The following is a 15,122-nucleotide window of genomic DNA, read 5'->3' as shown; positions in this document are numbered from 1 at the left end:
TGTTTGCAAAAGTAAATAACAGGTAAAAAAAAAATTAGTAATTAGAAAAACATAATTATTTTTAATAATTAATAAAATTCTACACCTGGGATACAATTTGTTAAATAGTTAACTATACTATAACTTCTGGCAAATATATTTGAAAATCATTTAGCAAACTATGCAGACAGTATCATTTAAATAAGGTAATAAAAAACAGCATTTATGATATAATGTTAAAAACCACTAAGCTTGTACTAAGCACAATTTCTTAAGTCACTAATAAATAATAGCACTGTTGGTAACAAGAGTATTTTAAGGCAAATGATTTGATTGCTGAAACAACTTCTTTTTTTTTATGAATGAATGCTCTTACGGTTTTACTCAAATCAGGTATTAAATGAGTCATTTATAGCAAACTGTCCAAGCTTGCATAAAGAAAAACAACATGAGGTTTAAACTAATAATAGAATATATTTTCAAATAAAACATTGAAAATTTATTACTTTATCTGATAAAAAATACATTATCCAAATTAATCATTTTAAATACAAAAATGTATAGTTTAAAAAACCACATATCAAACTCATTAACTGCCAATACATAATATATATATATATATATATATATATATATATATTAGTAGTAAAGCCATTAATTACAAAGCATGAAAAAAATAATGCAGTGAATGACAATTATACGATCCAATTTTGTTTATTTTAAATTTCATACATTATATATTTTATATAAAAATTACTTTTTCCATTCAAAACTTAAATACTTCTCAATAAATGTATTAATAATAACAATTATAACTTCTGTCATTGTGAAAATAGATCTTATATCTGTGAACTGAACCTCGGCCTTGGTAAGTCACCAAATACTGCATCACCATGTACACTTTTGGCGAGAGCTTTTATACTTGCTGCTATATCCATCGGCTGTCTTGGTGACTGTAACAAATTATAAAATATGTTTTGAATTTATAACAAAAGAAACTGAATGAATTGACTCAATATATTATACCACTTTACAACAGGTTATGACCCAATTACGGTTCAAAACCGAGAGCCATAATTTTTTGATTTCAAGACAAGTAATACATTTTAACCTGCTTTGACATGAGATGCCAGTGATTTTCAAATGGGACCACAGCAGAAGTGTGTTTTATAACATAATATAGTACTATTTTATCCATCATGATAAAGTTTGTCTGGCATGTGCTGCAATCTTTAAAATTTAGTGTTCACAAATGTGTTCACAATGAAAGTCAGATGTTTGATTAATAAATTATTTTAAGTAATAGTGACACTTGAAAATTCACTTCATATTATTTTTTAACTTAAGAAAATAATGGTCAAGCAGTTAAAATATTCCCATGCAGTAAACAAGCTACCGAAGACAATTTTCTTATTTTAAAACATTTCTCAAATGAGAATACAAAATTACTGGAATTTATTTACTAAAAAATGTAAGAAGCTTTTAAAATACAGACTATTTGAAATTCACAAATAAACATAAGAAAAACAGTTTGAATAAAACAACATACACTTGATATGTTATAACTTGATGTTATACTAGAGGTAAAAAAAGAGCTGAGAATACAAAACTTTTCTATTTTCCTGCTCAAAATATTCCATATGATCTACAATTTTAAAAAATACACTTTCAAACGAACACAAAAGGCGTTCAAGTGCTAAAAATATTGAATAAGTTAAGTAAACTTCAATTACACTAATAGTTTTAGTGATTTAAAACTAGTCAGTTTAAAAGAAAGTAAAAAAAATAAAGTATAAATATACTAAAAGGAAATGAGAAAAGATAATAATATTCAGTAGACATCACTCAACAGGTGTAATTATATTAAAGTTCATCCATTATGAAAAAAAAAAAAAAACTAATAATATTTTTCAATCAAAACTAGCGACTTCCATTAACAACCACTTTGACTATTTTTATTTTGTTTGGTGCTTTTGCAGTTAGATGGGGTTCCTAGATCTGGCCAATAATAACAATTATGTAGAGGACAATATAAAAATATTTTTATAATCTTTTTTCCCCAAGTAACAGTATTTTGCAACAGTAACAACAGAGACAATTTAACAACTGTCTCTAAACTGACCATTTTTCATATCTGGAAAACAATTGAACATTCATCCTCCTCTGATAAAATGTACTTACAGTTACAGGTTTCAATAACGGTTTGGTTTGCTTAAAAAATCACTGAATTTTTAAAAATACTATATTATTTAGGAGAAAAACGATTACTTACATTAAATGGATCAAAGGGGTCCATGTAGATAGTTTGGGAAAGTAAATTTAAATAAGTAATATATAAAACTGAGTCAAGTAAAACTGAAAATTTTAATTTTACTACTCTAGGTGTACAATAAACCTAATGGCTGAAGTGTCTAAAGGGTAAAAATCTGATCCACCTAATCCTTCAAAAAGTATAACATAGACTAACACCACACAAAGTTAAACTGAAAAATCATTACAGTAAAATATTATTGCTCCCAATTTTCTTCTGTTTTTCAAAAGGCAAATTTTTTCAATTTCTTCAAAAGAGTGAGAGTGAAATAAGTAATTTTCAAAATAACATAATACTTTTCAGAAAACAAAAAAGGAAACAGAAGTTTCTAAATATTAAAAAAAAATTACAATTATACTAAAATTATGGTAAACCAAAACTTACCCTGCGATGTTCATTAATTAATTCACGTGTATCAAAAATATCACCTGGGATCAGAGGCATAATATTATCATCACTGTTAGCATGTTGATTAATGAATGTTGGAACATTTACAGGCAATGATTTGGCATAAATAAATGAACCAACACGTCGTGGAATATGTATTCCTTCATCATGGCTGCCAGAATCTTAAACAAAAGTTACAGAGTAAGGAATCATCTGTATGTTAAAATCTAAATAAAACATTATAATATTACTATTGCTATTCCATTAAAAATTACTATAACAAATTAATATTCCATTAAAATACAAGAGGGCAATATGTACAAGTTAAACTTGTAAACATACAAGTTAAATAAACTTGCAATTTCTGAAATTTTAAATCATATTTCATAAATTCTTTATTTTTAAAACTATCAATTTCTTTTGCGATTATGTTTAAAACATTATTAATCTGTAAAATACTTTATTTAAATAGCTAAAACTTTTTAAGTTGTATTTCCTTATAGTCTTCTTGCACCTGAAAAACCTTAAACATATGTAGCTCGAATTCCTTCAATCATTCTTATTTTCTGATATGCTCTTTTTTACCATTTATATCATTCTTCTTCTTCGAAGGCTGGAGATTATTTTCTTCAAAATAAGTTACTGTCAAATAACAGTTATCAATTTCCAAAACAGCTTCCATTTTTCTTGGTTTTTATCCAACTCGCACCTTACTTTCTTTATACAATTTTCCCTTGGTTATACAATTTTATTTTACTCTGACTAGACCATCACCGAATTCATGAATAGATTCTGATAAATAATAAATAAACTCGCCTCTCTTTTTTTCATATTCAACCTATTTGTTTAAGCTAAATCAACTTAACTCTAAGGAGAAAATTCATGCTGTTATTTTAAATGCTATCGCTTCCTTTATAGCATACTGGCGACCTTTACCATTATAATCAGGGTATAGTTATAAAATGCTTAACAGATTTAAAACCTACTTCCTCTTTGTTTCTCAGTGTTTTATTTTCTTTTCATAAGATAACTTGCTTCTTTAACTTTGTTTCTGCTCAGTTTTTCTACAGTTAGTTATATGAATGACAGGCTAATGTCAAACCATGGTTACCATATGCTACTGATAACTGAATTTTGTAGTTGAAAAATGCCCAGCCGACCAGGATTTAAATCAGCCTTATAGATGAAAGGCAAAGGCGTCATTAAACTGACAAACATCTGTAAACTAATAGTTCTTTGGTTCAAGTCTCTTTCTCACACCAAATAACGATTAACTCAGAGAGGAACTTGCAAGTACATCAGTTGATCAGTCAATTACCAGTATTTCTATTTTAATGGCTCTAATCCTTCTCCATTAATAGATATGAAATGCAGCAGACATTTTTTAAAATCGAATTTATCACCCTTTTTATAAGTTGTCAACTAAGCTCTATTTCTTATGTTTAAAATGGGTAATAACGTTTTATTAATTTCTGACAGCAACAGTAGTAAGTTTAGAATCCCTTATTTTTACAGAAAATTATTTTGTACTAATACATCTCTACTGCTGAAATCAATATGACCATTTATTAAACAAGTTTTCATCATAATAAATAGATTAAAAAATATTAAAGATCCAAATACCATACCGTCTGTATCAGATCTTTCTTCATCCGTATGATAATTATCACTGGCTGGATCCTCCATACCTTCTAATGGAAACAACACTTCTGAATCAAAAGATAAATTACTTTGGCTTCTGCTCTCTGAAAATCTACGGTTTGTGTTGATATTACTACTGCCATCACTGATACCTGTATTAATATTTACACCACCACTACTTTGAACAATCTTTTGCTTACTGCTTTGTTGTTGCTAAAAAAGAAAAAAAGAAAAGTAGCTGTAAAGTGCCATTAAACAACAAAAATAATATCAGGATTCAATTTAATAAATGAAAACAATGGCACTTAAATTTCTTAATTTAATAGACATTTCTTAAAATAAGGCAAAATGTTGTCCTGTGTTCAATCTCCAAAAAGGAATGTCACTTTTTATTTTAACATTAGTCAAATATCCTCTGTACACTGTGATGCAATATCATTACTAAAGAAAATATATAATTTTTTTTTTTTTTTCTAGGGACAAAGAAAAATATGACTTCGTTCAAACAGGAATCCTAAAAATGGTCCATCCCACAGGAAAGGCAACTTCATATGAAATAAAATACAAGATATTGTTTATTTTTAGTTTATATGACTTTTTATGCAAAGTATAGGCTTCTTGTGAGTCAATATACAACTGGAAGCATTGGAAAAATTGTTTAAAATAATTCTGATAATTGAAATTGCCTGCAGTACCATGGTCATAGCCCTCTGGATACGTGAAATTATGTCAAAATGATGAAAACATTCAAAATATTGAAAACACCATGTTTCATCACCTGTTATGATCTGACATGAAGTCTGGGTCCCTAGCAGCCGATCTTTTCATGTCTCTGCAGTGTTCCACTCTGCAATCTTTTTGATCGTCAGCAAGTGAGTGGGGCACAAAGCGACAACAGATCTTCTTTTTGCCCAAATTTTCAGTTAGAATGCAATGTACAGTTGTTTTAGGAATTCCAATTCCTCAAACACAATTAACTGGTAGATGCATAACAACCATTTTGAAGAATTTCAGCCACTTTTTGAACATTTTCTTCTACTTGAACTCACGATGATGCTGCTGGACATGAATGACCTTCAATGCTCTCTCTATCATCATGAAACCTTGCATACCACTTAAAAACTTTTTATGACTCATTATTTCATTACCATAAACAGTTTGTATCATTTTAAAAGTGTCTGAGGCACTTTTACCCAATTTAAAATAAAACTTATTGTCTGCAAGTTGCTCCATTGCTCCTTTCACAACCAAAGTACAAAACATACCGTTAAAGTTTTGATTATTACAAGCAATTTATGATGCCAGCATTGTTAAATTTAAGACAGAATGTAGTCGGAATACCACGCTAGTTAATTCATGCATCCATTCACAGATCACACTAATAGTTACGCAAATATAAAATCAGTCACTTTCCTGTGGGACGGATTGTGTACACTTCCATAATTCTCTATACAATTAATAATTACAATCACTTTGTTTGTCAAATGATAAAACCTGTGTCCATAAGCATGTTTTTTATTCTCCCTGATGAAATACATATTAATAAAGAGAATATTATCAAAATATGAAATTCAAAATATATTTGTCAGTAGTAATTGATCATGGGAATTAAACCAGTGCCAGAAACAATCTTACTCTATTAGTTTATAATCTGATAAATATTGTTTCCAGGAACACTGGACATCATTAGACAAATGACCTTCAACAAAGTACTCATATATTTATGATGTATACAGTAATTTTTAAAACATTCTTTTTTTAAATTGCTAATATAAAAAATAAATAACACAAACAAATTAATAATTTACTAATACTAACAAAGACCACCCCCACCAGCCAAACAGTCTCAAAGAGAGTACGGAGACTGTTGTGTCTCACAACCTCACTGGTCACAATTTTTGAAATGAAATTTTTTTATGAAAAATCATTGTAAGTACATCACTCTACATAATAATAATAATAATTATTGTAAAATTTCATAAAAACCAAAAAATGATTTGCTCATAACTCCATCACAAACACAAACATATGAACTGCCAAAAGGTTGAGTCACAACAGGATTTTGCTTTGCCAGTCTGTACACCTTTTAAAAAGCATAGAAAGTAATTCACTAGTACATCTAGTTTTACGCTCTGCTTTGCACTCTTGCACTTCTTAACAATAAGATTGTACAATAAGAATAGTGCAATATCAGAAAAAAATAAAACTGAGCATTTTGTAATATCTATTAAGTGTGATTAGAAAATTATTATGATCATGTTTCAATAATTTACATGTTTCATAGTTGTGAAAAGTACGAGTGGCAGCTTTTCTAACAATTATATCATAAAATGCATTGAACAAAATTAAGACTGCATGAAGTTAAAAAAAAAGGTGATTAAAAGATATTATTTCAAAATGAATTTAATAGAATAAAATCATAACAAATTTTTTACATGTTAAAAGCAAAATCAAAACAAATAGGATACGAAAGACTGGTAATGGAATAACTACTAACCATATTATAAAGGTAAATTATTCAAATTATACAGAGGCAAGCTTCAACATCATGCAAGATGATGATAATATACACAGTACTAACATTATTTAAAAAATGAAAACATAAAAATCAATGTTAAAAATTTAAAAAAAAAAATTAAATTACAAATGGATCCCTGACAAAGAATTAACTACATCACTTACTAGTAAAAAGAATTATACGATCGGTAACAATCTCATACTTCACTAAATATACAAAAAAAGGGTGCTTCTTTGTTTGCAATCAGCAATAAGTAAAATCACACAAACAGATTAATTTATAAAATTACAGCATTGAAAAGCGTTAATACATAGATTTGAACATTTGCATATGAATTTCAGTGAGCAATCTCATCTCAAGACTCGATTAAGAGAGAAAAGTAATGAGATGTTTCACTAATGAAAGAAAGACATACATATATAAATAAAATTGAACTTACAACGACTGGTTTTTTTATAGCTGCTGATGCTGAAGCCAATATTACTGGATTAGATGTAGTGTTACTAAACGTTGTCGTAGTATTAGTGAAACCAGGTCTATTAATGATGCCACTATCATGGCCCGATTCATTGAGAAGCCTTCAAAAGTAACAAAATACAAGATTACTTAACCCACAATCATATTTCTTAATAAAAACCATATATTTCCTCCTCATCACAATCAAAAAGCTTTGTCATTCTCACTCAATATTACCTATCAAACAATAATAAATTAAATGAAGACTTGCGTCATTTTTCTCAGAATGAATTACTACAAATTAATAAATTTCTTTCATAATTTTTTCCCTAGAGATTTTTATATTTTAAAATGTTTTCAGATACCTTAAGAACAAAAATAATACAATTTTGATCACAGAATTCTTACTGCAAGAGTCAGAAACTAATTAGTGGTAACAGCAATTAGCAAGTGCAAAATGTTAAGGTGAATTACAGATAATAGGATAGGAATAAGTGAATAAGGATGATTCCTTAGATCACCTATGTTAGGTGAATTAAGGATAATTCATTGAAGTGGAAAAGCAAAAGCCTTTTTTTTTACAAATTTATCTCACAAACAAAGGTTTTGTAAAAAAACTTCACGATACCTTTTCTTAAGCTTATAATAAAATTTTGTAGAATTTTTTATTTGTTAAATCACTATGTGACAAAACAGTCCCCAATATGTTTTGAAATCAGTCGTCTTTTTGATCCTGTTTACAAATTTTAACACTATTCACAAATTGATCAAAACTAATGTATAAACTGCTTGTGATTCTGCTGAATTGCGAAACTGCTGAATTGACAAGCAGATTCGCTGTCAAATCTGTAGAAATCCAGTGGGGAGCTCACTGAACACAATGACAAAAGCTTTTGAAAATTCCAAACAAAATTTGCTTACAAAATGCATAAATTCTAAAGAATATGAAAATAGGAGCGTGTATTAATGGAACATTCTGCAATATTTTGTAATTTTTTTATAATATACTGTTTTTCTTTTTTTATTATGTTTCATAAGTTATGAAGCAAAGAAAATATTATAAAATAATACTTATTGCCGATTTCGGCAAAATAATCTTCCTCTGTTTTGTTTATTAAAAATTAGTACTGTGTAATAAATACATCAAAATAATCAATGAAAGGAAGATGGTATGTTTATTTATCATCAAAACAATAATTTTTCAGGGTTTTTTGTTAGCAGAAAAAACTGTGTTCAGTAAAAGACGCAGATAAGCATGCAAATGTGTGGTTGCATGCTTGTTTCTCGTATCTTTTCCTTAGAATACTTTCTATCTTCCATGCTTACATTTGTGATTCAACAAAATGTAATAAAAAAATAAATACTCTATAATTCTCTGACACTGGATACACACACAATGTTAGGACTCTTAGCTGTAAGCTATATTGCAACATTCAAACCTCAAACTTACAACTTATCTAAAATCATCTAATGTATACAAATGTTATATAAATTATTGTTCATTGGAACCTCCATTTTATAATGATATGCATAAATTACATATCACTCACTAAAAAAAAAGTTAACGAGAATAAATACAAAACTATAGCAAATTTTCTAACAAAATTTTTTTCACTGAAAATTGTACATTTTTTCAGTTGAAAAAATTATTTTTTTTACCACCTTTCTATTATTTTCTTTATGTAAACTTTACTAGTAGTATACTTTTAGATTTTTAAACCGAAGTCTGTTAATTGAGAATTGTGAAATTACACAAAACATATCTTGTTCAACAAAAATATATTCAGCACTACAACAGTAAGAATTTTTAACAATTGAAAATCTTTATAATCAAAATATCCTTTGAACAGAGTAATAAAATAATCAAAGAGAGAGATTTACTTTCCTTTCACAAAAATTTATTTTTTCTTAATTATTTAAAATTAAAACTTTTTAACAAATTATGTCCATGTAGTTATTAAAATTTTTCAGTATTATATTATCTTTATTTCACAAAATTATTTTCTTTTCAACTACGGGCTTAAACAATTGGTTTTGCCAATCTTTTCCCATAATTACCGATCCCCTTGGTGGAACGGTGGGTAGCATATCGGTTTTCATCCCGAGGTCCTGGGTTTGAATCCTGGTGAAGTGTGGCATTTTTCATATGCTAAAAATTCCATTACACAGATACAAGCTTTTCTGTAAGCTTCTGTGGTAAATCAATTCATTAAAAAATAAATAAATAAATTTTATTGAATTTATAAAAACAAAGTCACAGTGAAATGACTTTTTAAGGATTATGTGTAGCGGTCTCTTAATGAAACAATAAGCTATCAAATAAATGTCTGACAAAAATTGAAAAAATAAAGGCGCTTACTTAGTTAACGAACGATGATCTCTATGTGCCCTTGCTCTTAAGTTTTCCAAAATGGCATACTGCTGATCTGTATATGTACGAACTCTTTCTTCAGTCAATATAGATTCTCTCTGTACATAAGTGGTTAAAACCTGACGTAATGCTGCTACGCCGGCTTGATGATGTCCAGTACCTGTAGTCATGATCAATTAGAAATTAGAAACACATACAGGTGATAAACTCAACATTTACGGTCACAAATATTGAATTGCCAAAAACCCACTAATCAAGAAAAATAAAAAAATAAAATGTGCTTAAATATAAATGCAGTTACAGATGATTTGAATCTCAATGAAAGCAGCTTCTTGATAAAAAGCCTAGGTAAAACTGTGAAGATATAAAACTAACAAACTATATAAACTGATGAATGTCTGAACATCATTGTCATCTTCATATATTAAATTTATTAAAAAAATCTATCACATTAGGAATCAGAATAAAAGAATATTCTATCATAATCTTGCATTACAAATACGGATATAACTGTAGCTAATCAAACAATTTAGACATAAAGCATTACAAAAAATATCATAGTTATGAATTTCAAGTGTTTCACCATCAATACTGTATAATTTGTAATATTAAAACTGTAATTAATGTATCAAACATATTATTTACACCACCTAAAATCCTTTTTTATATCATACATTTATCATAATTATATAACCCACAAGGTAGATAATAAGGAAGATAATAAGTGTGAAAAGTCAAAAGCTGACTATTAATTTTTCAGCTAAACATTGTAGCTAATTTTTTTTATCAAACATAAGTTTTAATCATAAGTCTGCAGTGGTGCGTGCAGGCGCAAATGTTTGTATCGACTTAAACAAATAAACAGTAATTCTTGCTTTGTAACTCTAGTTTTATTTTTTTATTTATACTTATTTACACATTTTCTTACTTGTAAAACAAAAAGATGATATTTAAAGTCATTTGTTTAATGTTTCCTGCCTTTTTAATAATCTTTGTAAATTAGTTCTTCTTCCTTTATATCTCACATGATTACATTAAATTCACATGTGGCTTTTTCCAACTGTAACCCCCTCTACCGTGTAAGCCGGTCACTACTCTATCTGCGCACATCTCGGCAAATTTCATATTAAAGATATGTATTACTTTAGATCTTCCCCATTGGGGAAGAAAATTCACACCTAAATTTTCGCAATGACATCAACTTTTCCATCTTTTCCTCCTGGTGGTGTAGTGATTTGATGCGGAAAAGATTTGATTCAGCCTTCTTGTGACCAGTGTTTATTCTGTATATTGATTTCAAAATTTTCTCTACAACTTCATAGGGTCCAATATTTAATTTATCCAATTTCTTCTTGTTCAGTTTGTTGCCATCTCCATGTATACCAAATCCCCTACATTAAACTCATAATATTTACAATTCTTGTTGAACAGATTCTTGTTGCAGTTATGTGATTTTATAGTATTTTCCACAGCTGTTCATCTATCTCTTATTAAATCATTCTCTGTTCTGTCTTGTTTTAGCTCACTTGGCACAACTGCAACATCCGTGCCATTCAATAAATAATTTGGCACAAAACCAGCAACCGAATGCTCAGTGTCATTGTATGCTATCATTGTCCAAGAAACTTTTCTTCCATTTTCATTTATTATGCATCTTATTTTGTTAACTAATGTTTGATTTAATCTTTCATTTAGTCCATTCGAAAAAGGTAAATTCACTGCAACAAATACTACTGGTATCTGCTTTTCCTACAAAAATTCTTTGAACTCTCGAATTTATTTCCGGATACTGGTTTGTAAGAAGCATGCCAATTTTATCCATTTCCGGTACATTGTTGACTAGTTTTATAAAGTCACCTGCAGTTTGAGTTTTCGAGGTCAAAACAAATATGTACCATGTGTAAAGTGATCCATCAACAGTGCAAATATTTTTTTTGTCAATCTTGAACCTCCAAGGCCCCTAATCGTATCTAAGGAAATTATTTCAAAAGGTTTTGTGGCCAGGCCTGGATGAGACATCAAGCCAAGTTTGTCGCACCCTCTTTACTTGTTTTTTATACAAACATCACAGTTTCTACAGATCTTCTCGATGTTCTCCATTAAATTTTTGGCTATGTATAGTGGACTGATCTTTTTTCGCATTTGGTTAATCCCAATACGGCATAGATTGGTATGTACACTTTTCATGAATCTGATCTAAATTCCTATGAAAAAAACTAGTTTTTCTTTCTTTCTTGAAATAGACATTGTGTTTTTTAAGTAGCTTGTTTCTCTCCACCTGTATGTGTTCATTATTGATTTGATCAGCCTGGATATCTTCCAGTTTATGATCTGTAGTTGTTCCTCTGAATTCTCATCTGATACCAATACCATGGTTCTGCTAAGACAATCTGCTTTTAAATTTGTTTTTCCCAGAGCATATTTTATTTGTAATTCATATTGCAATAGGTTAAGTCAACTAACATTTCATCAGATCTAGATTTTATATTCAAATTTTTCAGTGGTTTGTGGTATGAATAAACTGTAAATGATTTACCCACTAACCTGTATAGCTTCTTTAATTGGTAAACATTCTAAGTATGTTGCTTTTTTCTTTGTCTGGGCCTTATTTAATTTTTTTGAGAAATATGCCACTGGTTTTTCAGTGTTGTCTGGTTGTGTCTGTTTCAAAATTGCTTCAATACCTTCCAAAGAAGCATCCATATAAATGCTGATTGGTAAGTTTGGGTCAAAGATTCCTAGAATTGTATTTGAGCATAGTAGGCTTTTTATTGTATCAAATACTCTCTGAAATCTGCTAACCAAACAAATTTCTTATTCTCTCTTAGCAGATTATGCAGTGGATTCAGGATCATAGCACATGTAGTCATGATAGAAGTTGATCTTCCCTAAAAATTTTCTGATATTTTTTCAAGTCTTTGTAATACAGAATTCCTTTATTGAAACTTTATCAATTGTCTTTTAACAGTCTTACTGATTTATCTTTTATTATGTGACCCCAATATTTTCCTGAATCCAATCCAAATGTTCATTTCGTAAACTTCGCCCTGAAACCCTCTTACCTTATCACTTTAAACAATTGTGTTACATGATCAACGTGTTCATTGAAGGTTTTAGAAAAAACAAGAATATCACCCGTTTACGCCATTGCGTAAAGTTACATTATTTCCAATGAATTCAAAGTTAGGGCTAGGTCATGTTGTTTGCTTCAGGCTTGGTAAATTTATTACTATGTTTCGTATTTGGGCTTGTCATATTTGTTTCTGTTTGACTATTTGTTTTCGTGTTCGATACTTCTGGCGCTGGCCAGACTGTCTGCTTCTGTCATCCTTAGTGACCGCGTGTATTCATTTCTCGCAAATTTATTGCTGCTCTCATACACTCCCTTTTTGTTTCGTTCCCATACTATTTATATATCCCATACCTATTTTACGTGCTCTATTATTACAATTTGTTGATATGGTAATTAACTCTATAATTTAATCTTGTAACTTGTTAATCGCCGAGATTAATCCTTTTCTACTCATGAACTGTATTCATAATACTTCTCGTAAATTAACCTAAAGAAAATTACTCCTGATGTGCAGTTATGTTTTAGGACTTCTTTGTAATTTTATATTTTCAAGAAAGCTTACTACTAAATGAACTCTATTTAAATGTTTATTTATTTCAATTTGATTATTGTAATTACCTCTTTTTGTACTAGAATATTGTTGTGGCCTTTTTCTACACTAAACTAGTATTACATATTTTTAATTATTTAATGATAAGTTTGCTGTTCATAAATCAGGAAAGGCCAGTGCCAATAATAAAATTTATTGTAATTTATTTTTTCTAAGTTAATGACATTTGTTCATTGCTAATTTTTCAATATTACAGCATTTGTCAGTAATGCAATAGTTTTCCAGTCATACTATGTTTATTGATATTTTGTTTTTCTAAGTATATAACTGTAAATTTCATTTTAATATTATTATTACTGATATGCTGATTTCAGTTGATATTTCTTATGTGAAATTAAGTTATGTTTATTTCCTAATTTCATTTAATTTAAGGTTATGCTTTAACATAAGTTCAGTTGTTTTACATAATTAAAGTCCAATTTCTTTTGGCAAATACGAGCTGTCTGTTTTTTGTTAACTTTACCAACATCACCTATATAGTTAACAGAAAAATTATTTAATTTATACTTCCTTAATGTGTTGCTTAGTATTCTTTGAAAAATTTACAGGTACAGTTTTAAGTCCAAAAGATAAACAAGTCGATAGGAAGTGTCCCTCTTGCGTTATGAAGGTTATCTTTTGTCTGTCTTCAATCCGCAAAGGGATTGACCAAAAAGCAGAGTTTGTATCCAGTGATGAGAAAAACTTGCAATTTCTTGTCCTTTTAACAAAGTCCTCAATCAGCAGAAATACTTGAGCTTGAGGTACTAAAATCTTATTTAGCTCTCTAAAATCTACACACAATCTGGTTTTCCTTCCGTCCTCTTTTTTGAATGCCAAAGTTACTCGTGCGGCAAATGGGCTGAAGAACTCTTCTATCAGTCTGTTTTATAATAGTTTTGAAATTTGTTTCTGTATCTATCTTATTAAGTATAAACTGTGGTAAGCCAGCCGCAACCAGGTCCACCAAGGTACTCTTGTCAATTGATCCCCTCATATCTAATAAAAGTCTTTCTTTTGTTATTGCATAATCTAAACAATGAATCCTCCTTGTATCTATATGATAGTGCATAGATAACTGGGTTCCAATCCTTGTTTACAAATGTCACATGAAACTTACTTTTCGATGCCAACAATTCTGCGTTTATCATCAGTTTTATAATCATTGAGCTGTACCGCACAAGACTTATCCATAAATAATCTAAATAATTAAATTTTCCTTTCGTCTGATGTTATATTAAAGCACACACATTCTCTTTCGAATATATCCATCCATTGGTTTGCATTAGAATTTTTGCTTGTGAATTTCTCAATCACAAATTTTTCTGCCATGTGCTGTGCTGACTATTTTCTTGTGTATTTTCCACTAACTTTTGCAGAAGTTTCTCCCACATACTTGTTTCCTTTAATGCAGCAGCAGAAGTTTGTTGATTTTGATCTATCTCTTCCAAAAATTGATCTCCAAATTGTAAATTTCCATCATCATCAATGTAAGTACTTACAAGCTCTCGTGTCATCTGTACCCAAACTCTCCTAACCTGGTACCTTTTCTTTAAACTATTCCTTACCTAACTATATGTTGCTGTTCCCATTCGTTCCTTGTGATGGCTAGCTGCCTGTAGCTCCTCTGGAAGTGTATACATTTTATTATTTGGTAGAGTAATTGAGGTTATGGAATAAATATTCAATTTCCCATCACTTCCTGGTAATAATGCGAATTCAAAACAGACTTTCTCCATTATGTAGATTGAATTTTTTATGACTAAAAATATTGTTTTATAAGATTAATCTTAAATT

The 15,122-nt window shown here is 29.2% G+C and overlaps 1 protein-coding gene across 2 annotated transcripts in view; it reads right to left on the bottom strand.

Annotated features, from left to right (window-relative positions):
- Positions 1 to 674: 674 nt before the first annotated feature.
- PRAS40 (Proline-rich Akt substrate 40 kDa) overlaps positions 675 to 15,122 on the bottom strand; it is a 39,455-nt gene continuing 25,007 nt past the window's right edge. For both annotated transcript variants that reach the window (XM_075379160.1, XM_075379161.1), the window contains exons 4-8: positions 9,652 to 9,823; positions 7,276 to 7,414; positions 4,306 to 4,531; positions 2,675 to 2,859; positions 675 to 932 (exon numbers count right to left, since the gene is read on the bottom strand). In XM_075379160.1, the coding sequence (XP_075235275.1) occupies positions 819 to 932; positions 2,675 to 2,859; positions 4,306 to 4,531; positions 7,276 to 7,414; positions 9,652 to 9,823 (836 nt within the window). In that variant the 3' untranslated portion in view covers positions 675 to 818. The remainder of the gene's footprint in view (positions 933 to 2,674; positions 2,860 to 4,305; positions 4,532 to 7,275; positions 7,415 to 9,651; positions 9,824 to 15,122) is intronic.

The sequence above is a fragment of the Lycorma delicatula genome, chromosome 11, assembly GCF_047948215.1.
Source record: "Lycorma delicatula isolate Av1 chromosome 11, ASM4794821v1, whole genome shotgun sequence".
NCBI lineage: Eukaryota > Metazoa > Arthropoda > Insecta > Hemiptera > Fulgoridae > Lycorma > Lycorma delicatula.
Note: the sequence above shows the minus strand (reverse complement) of the source record. Positions and strands in the feature narration are given on the sequence as shown.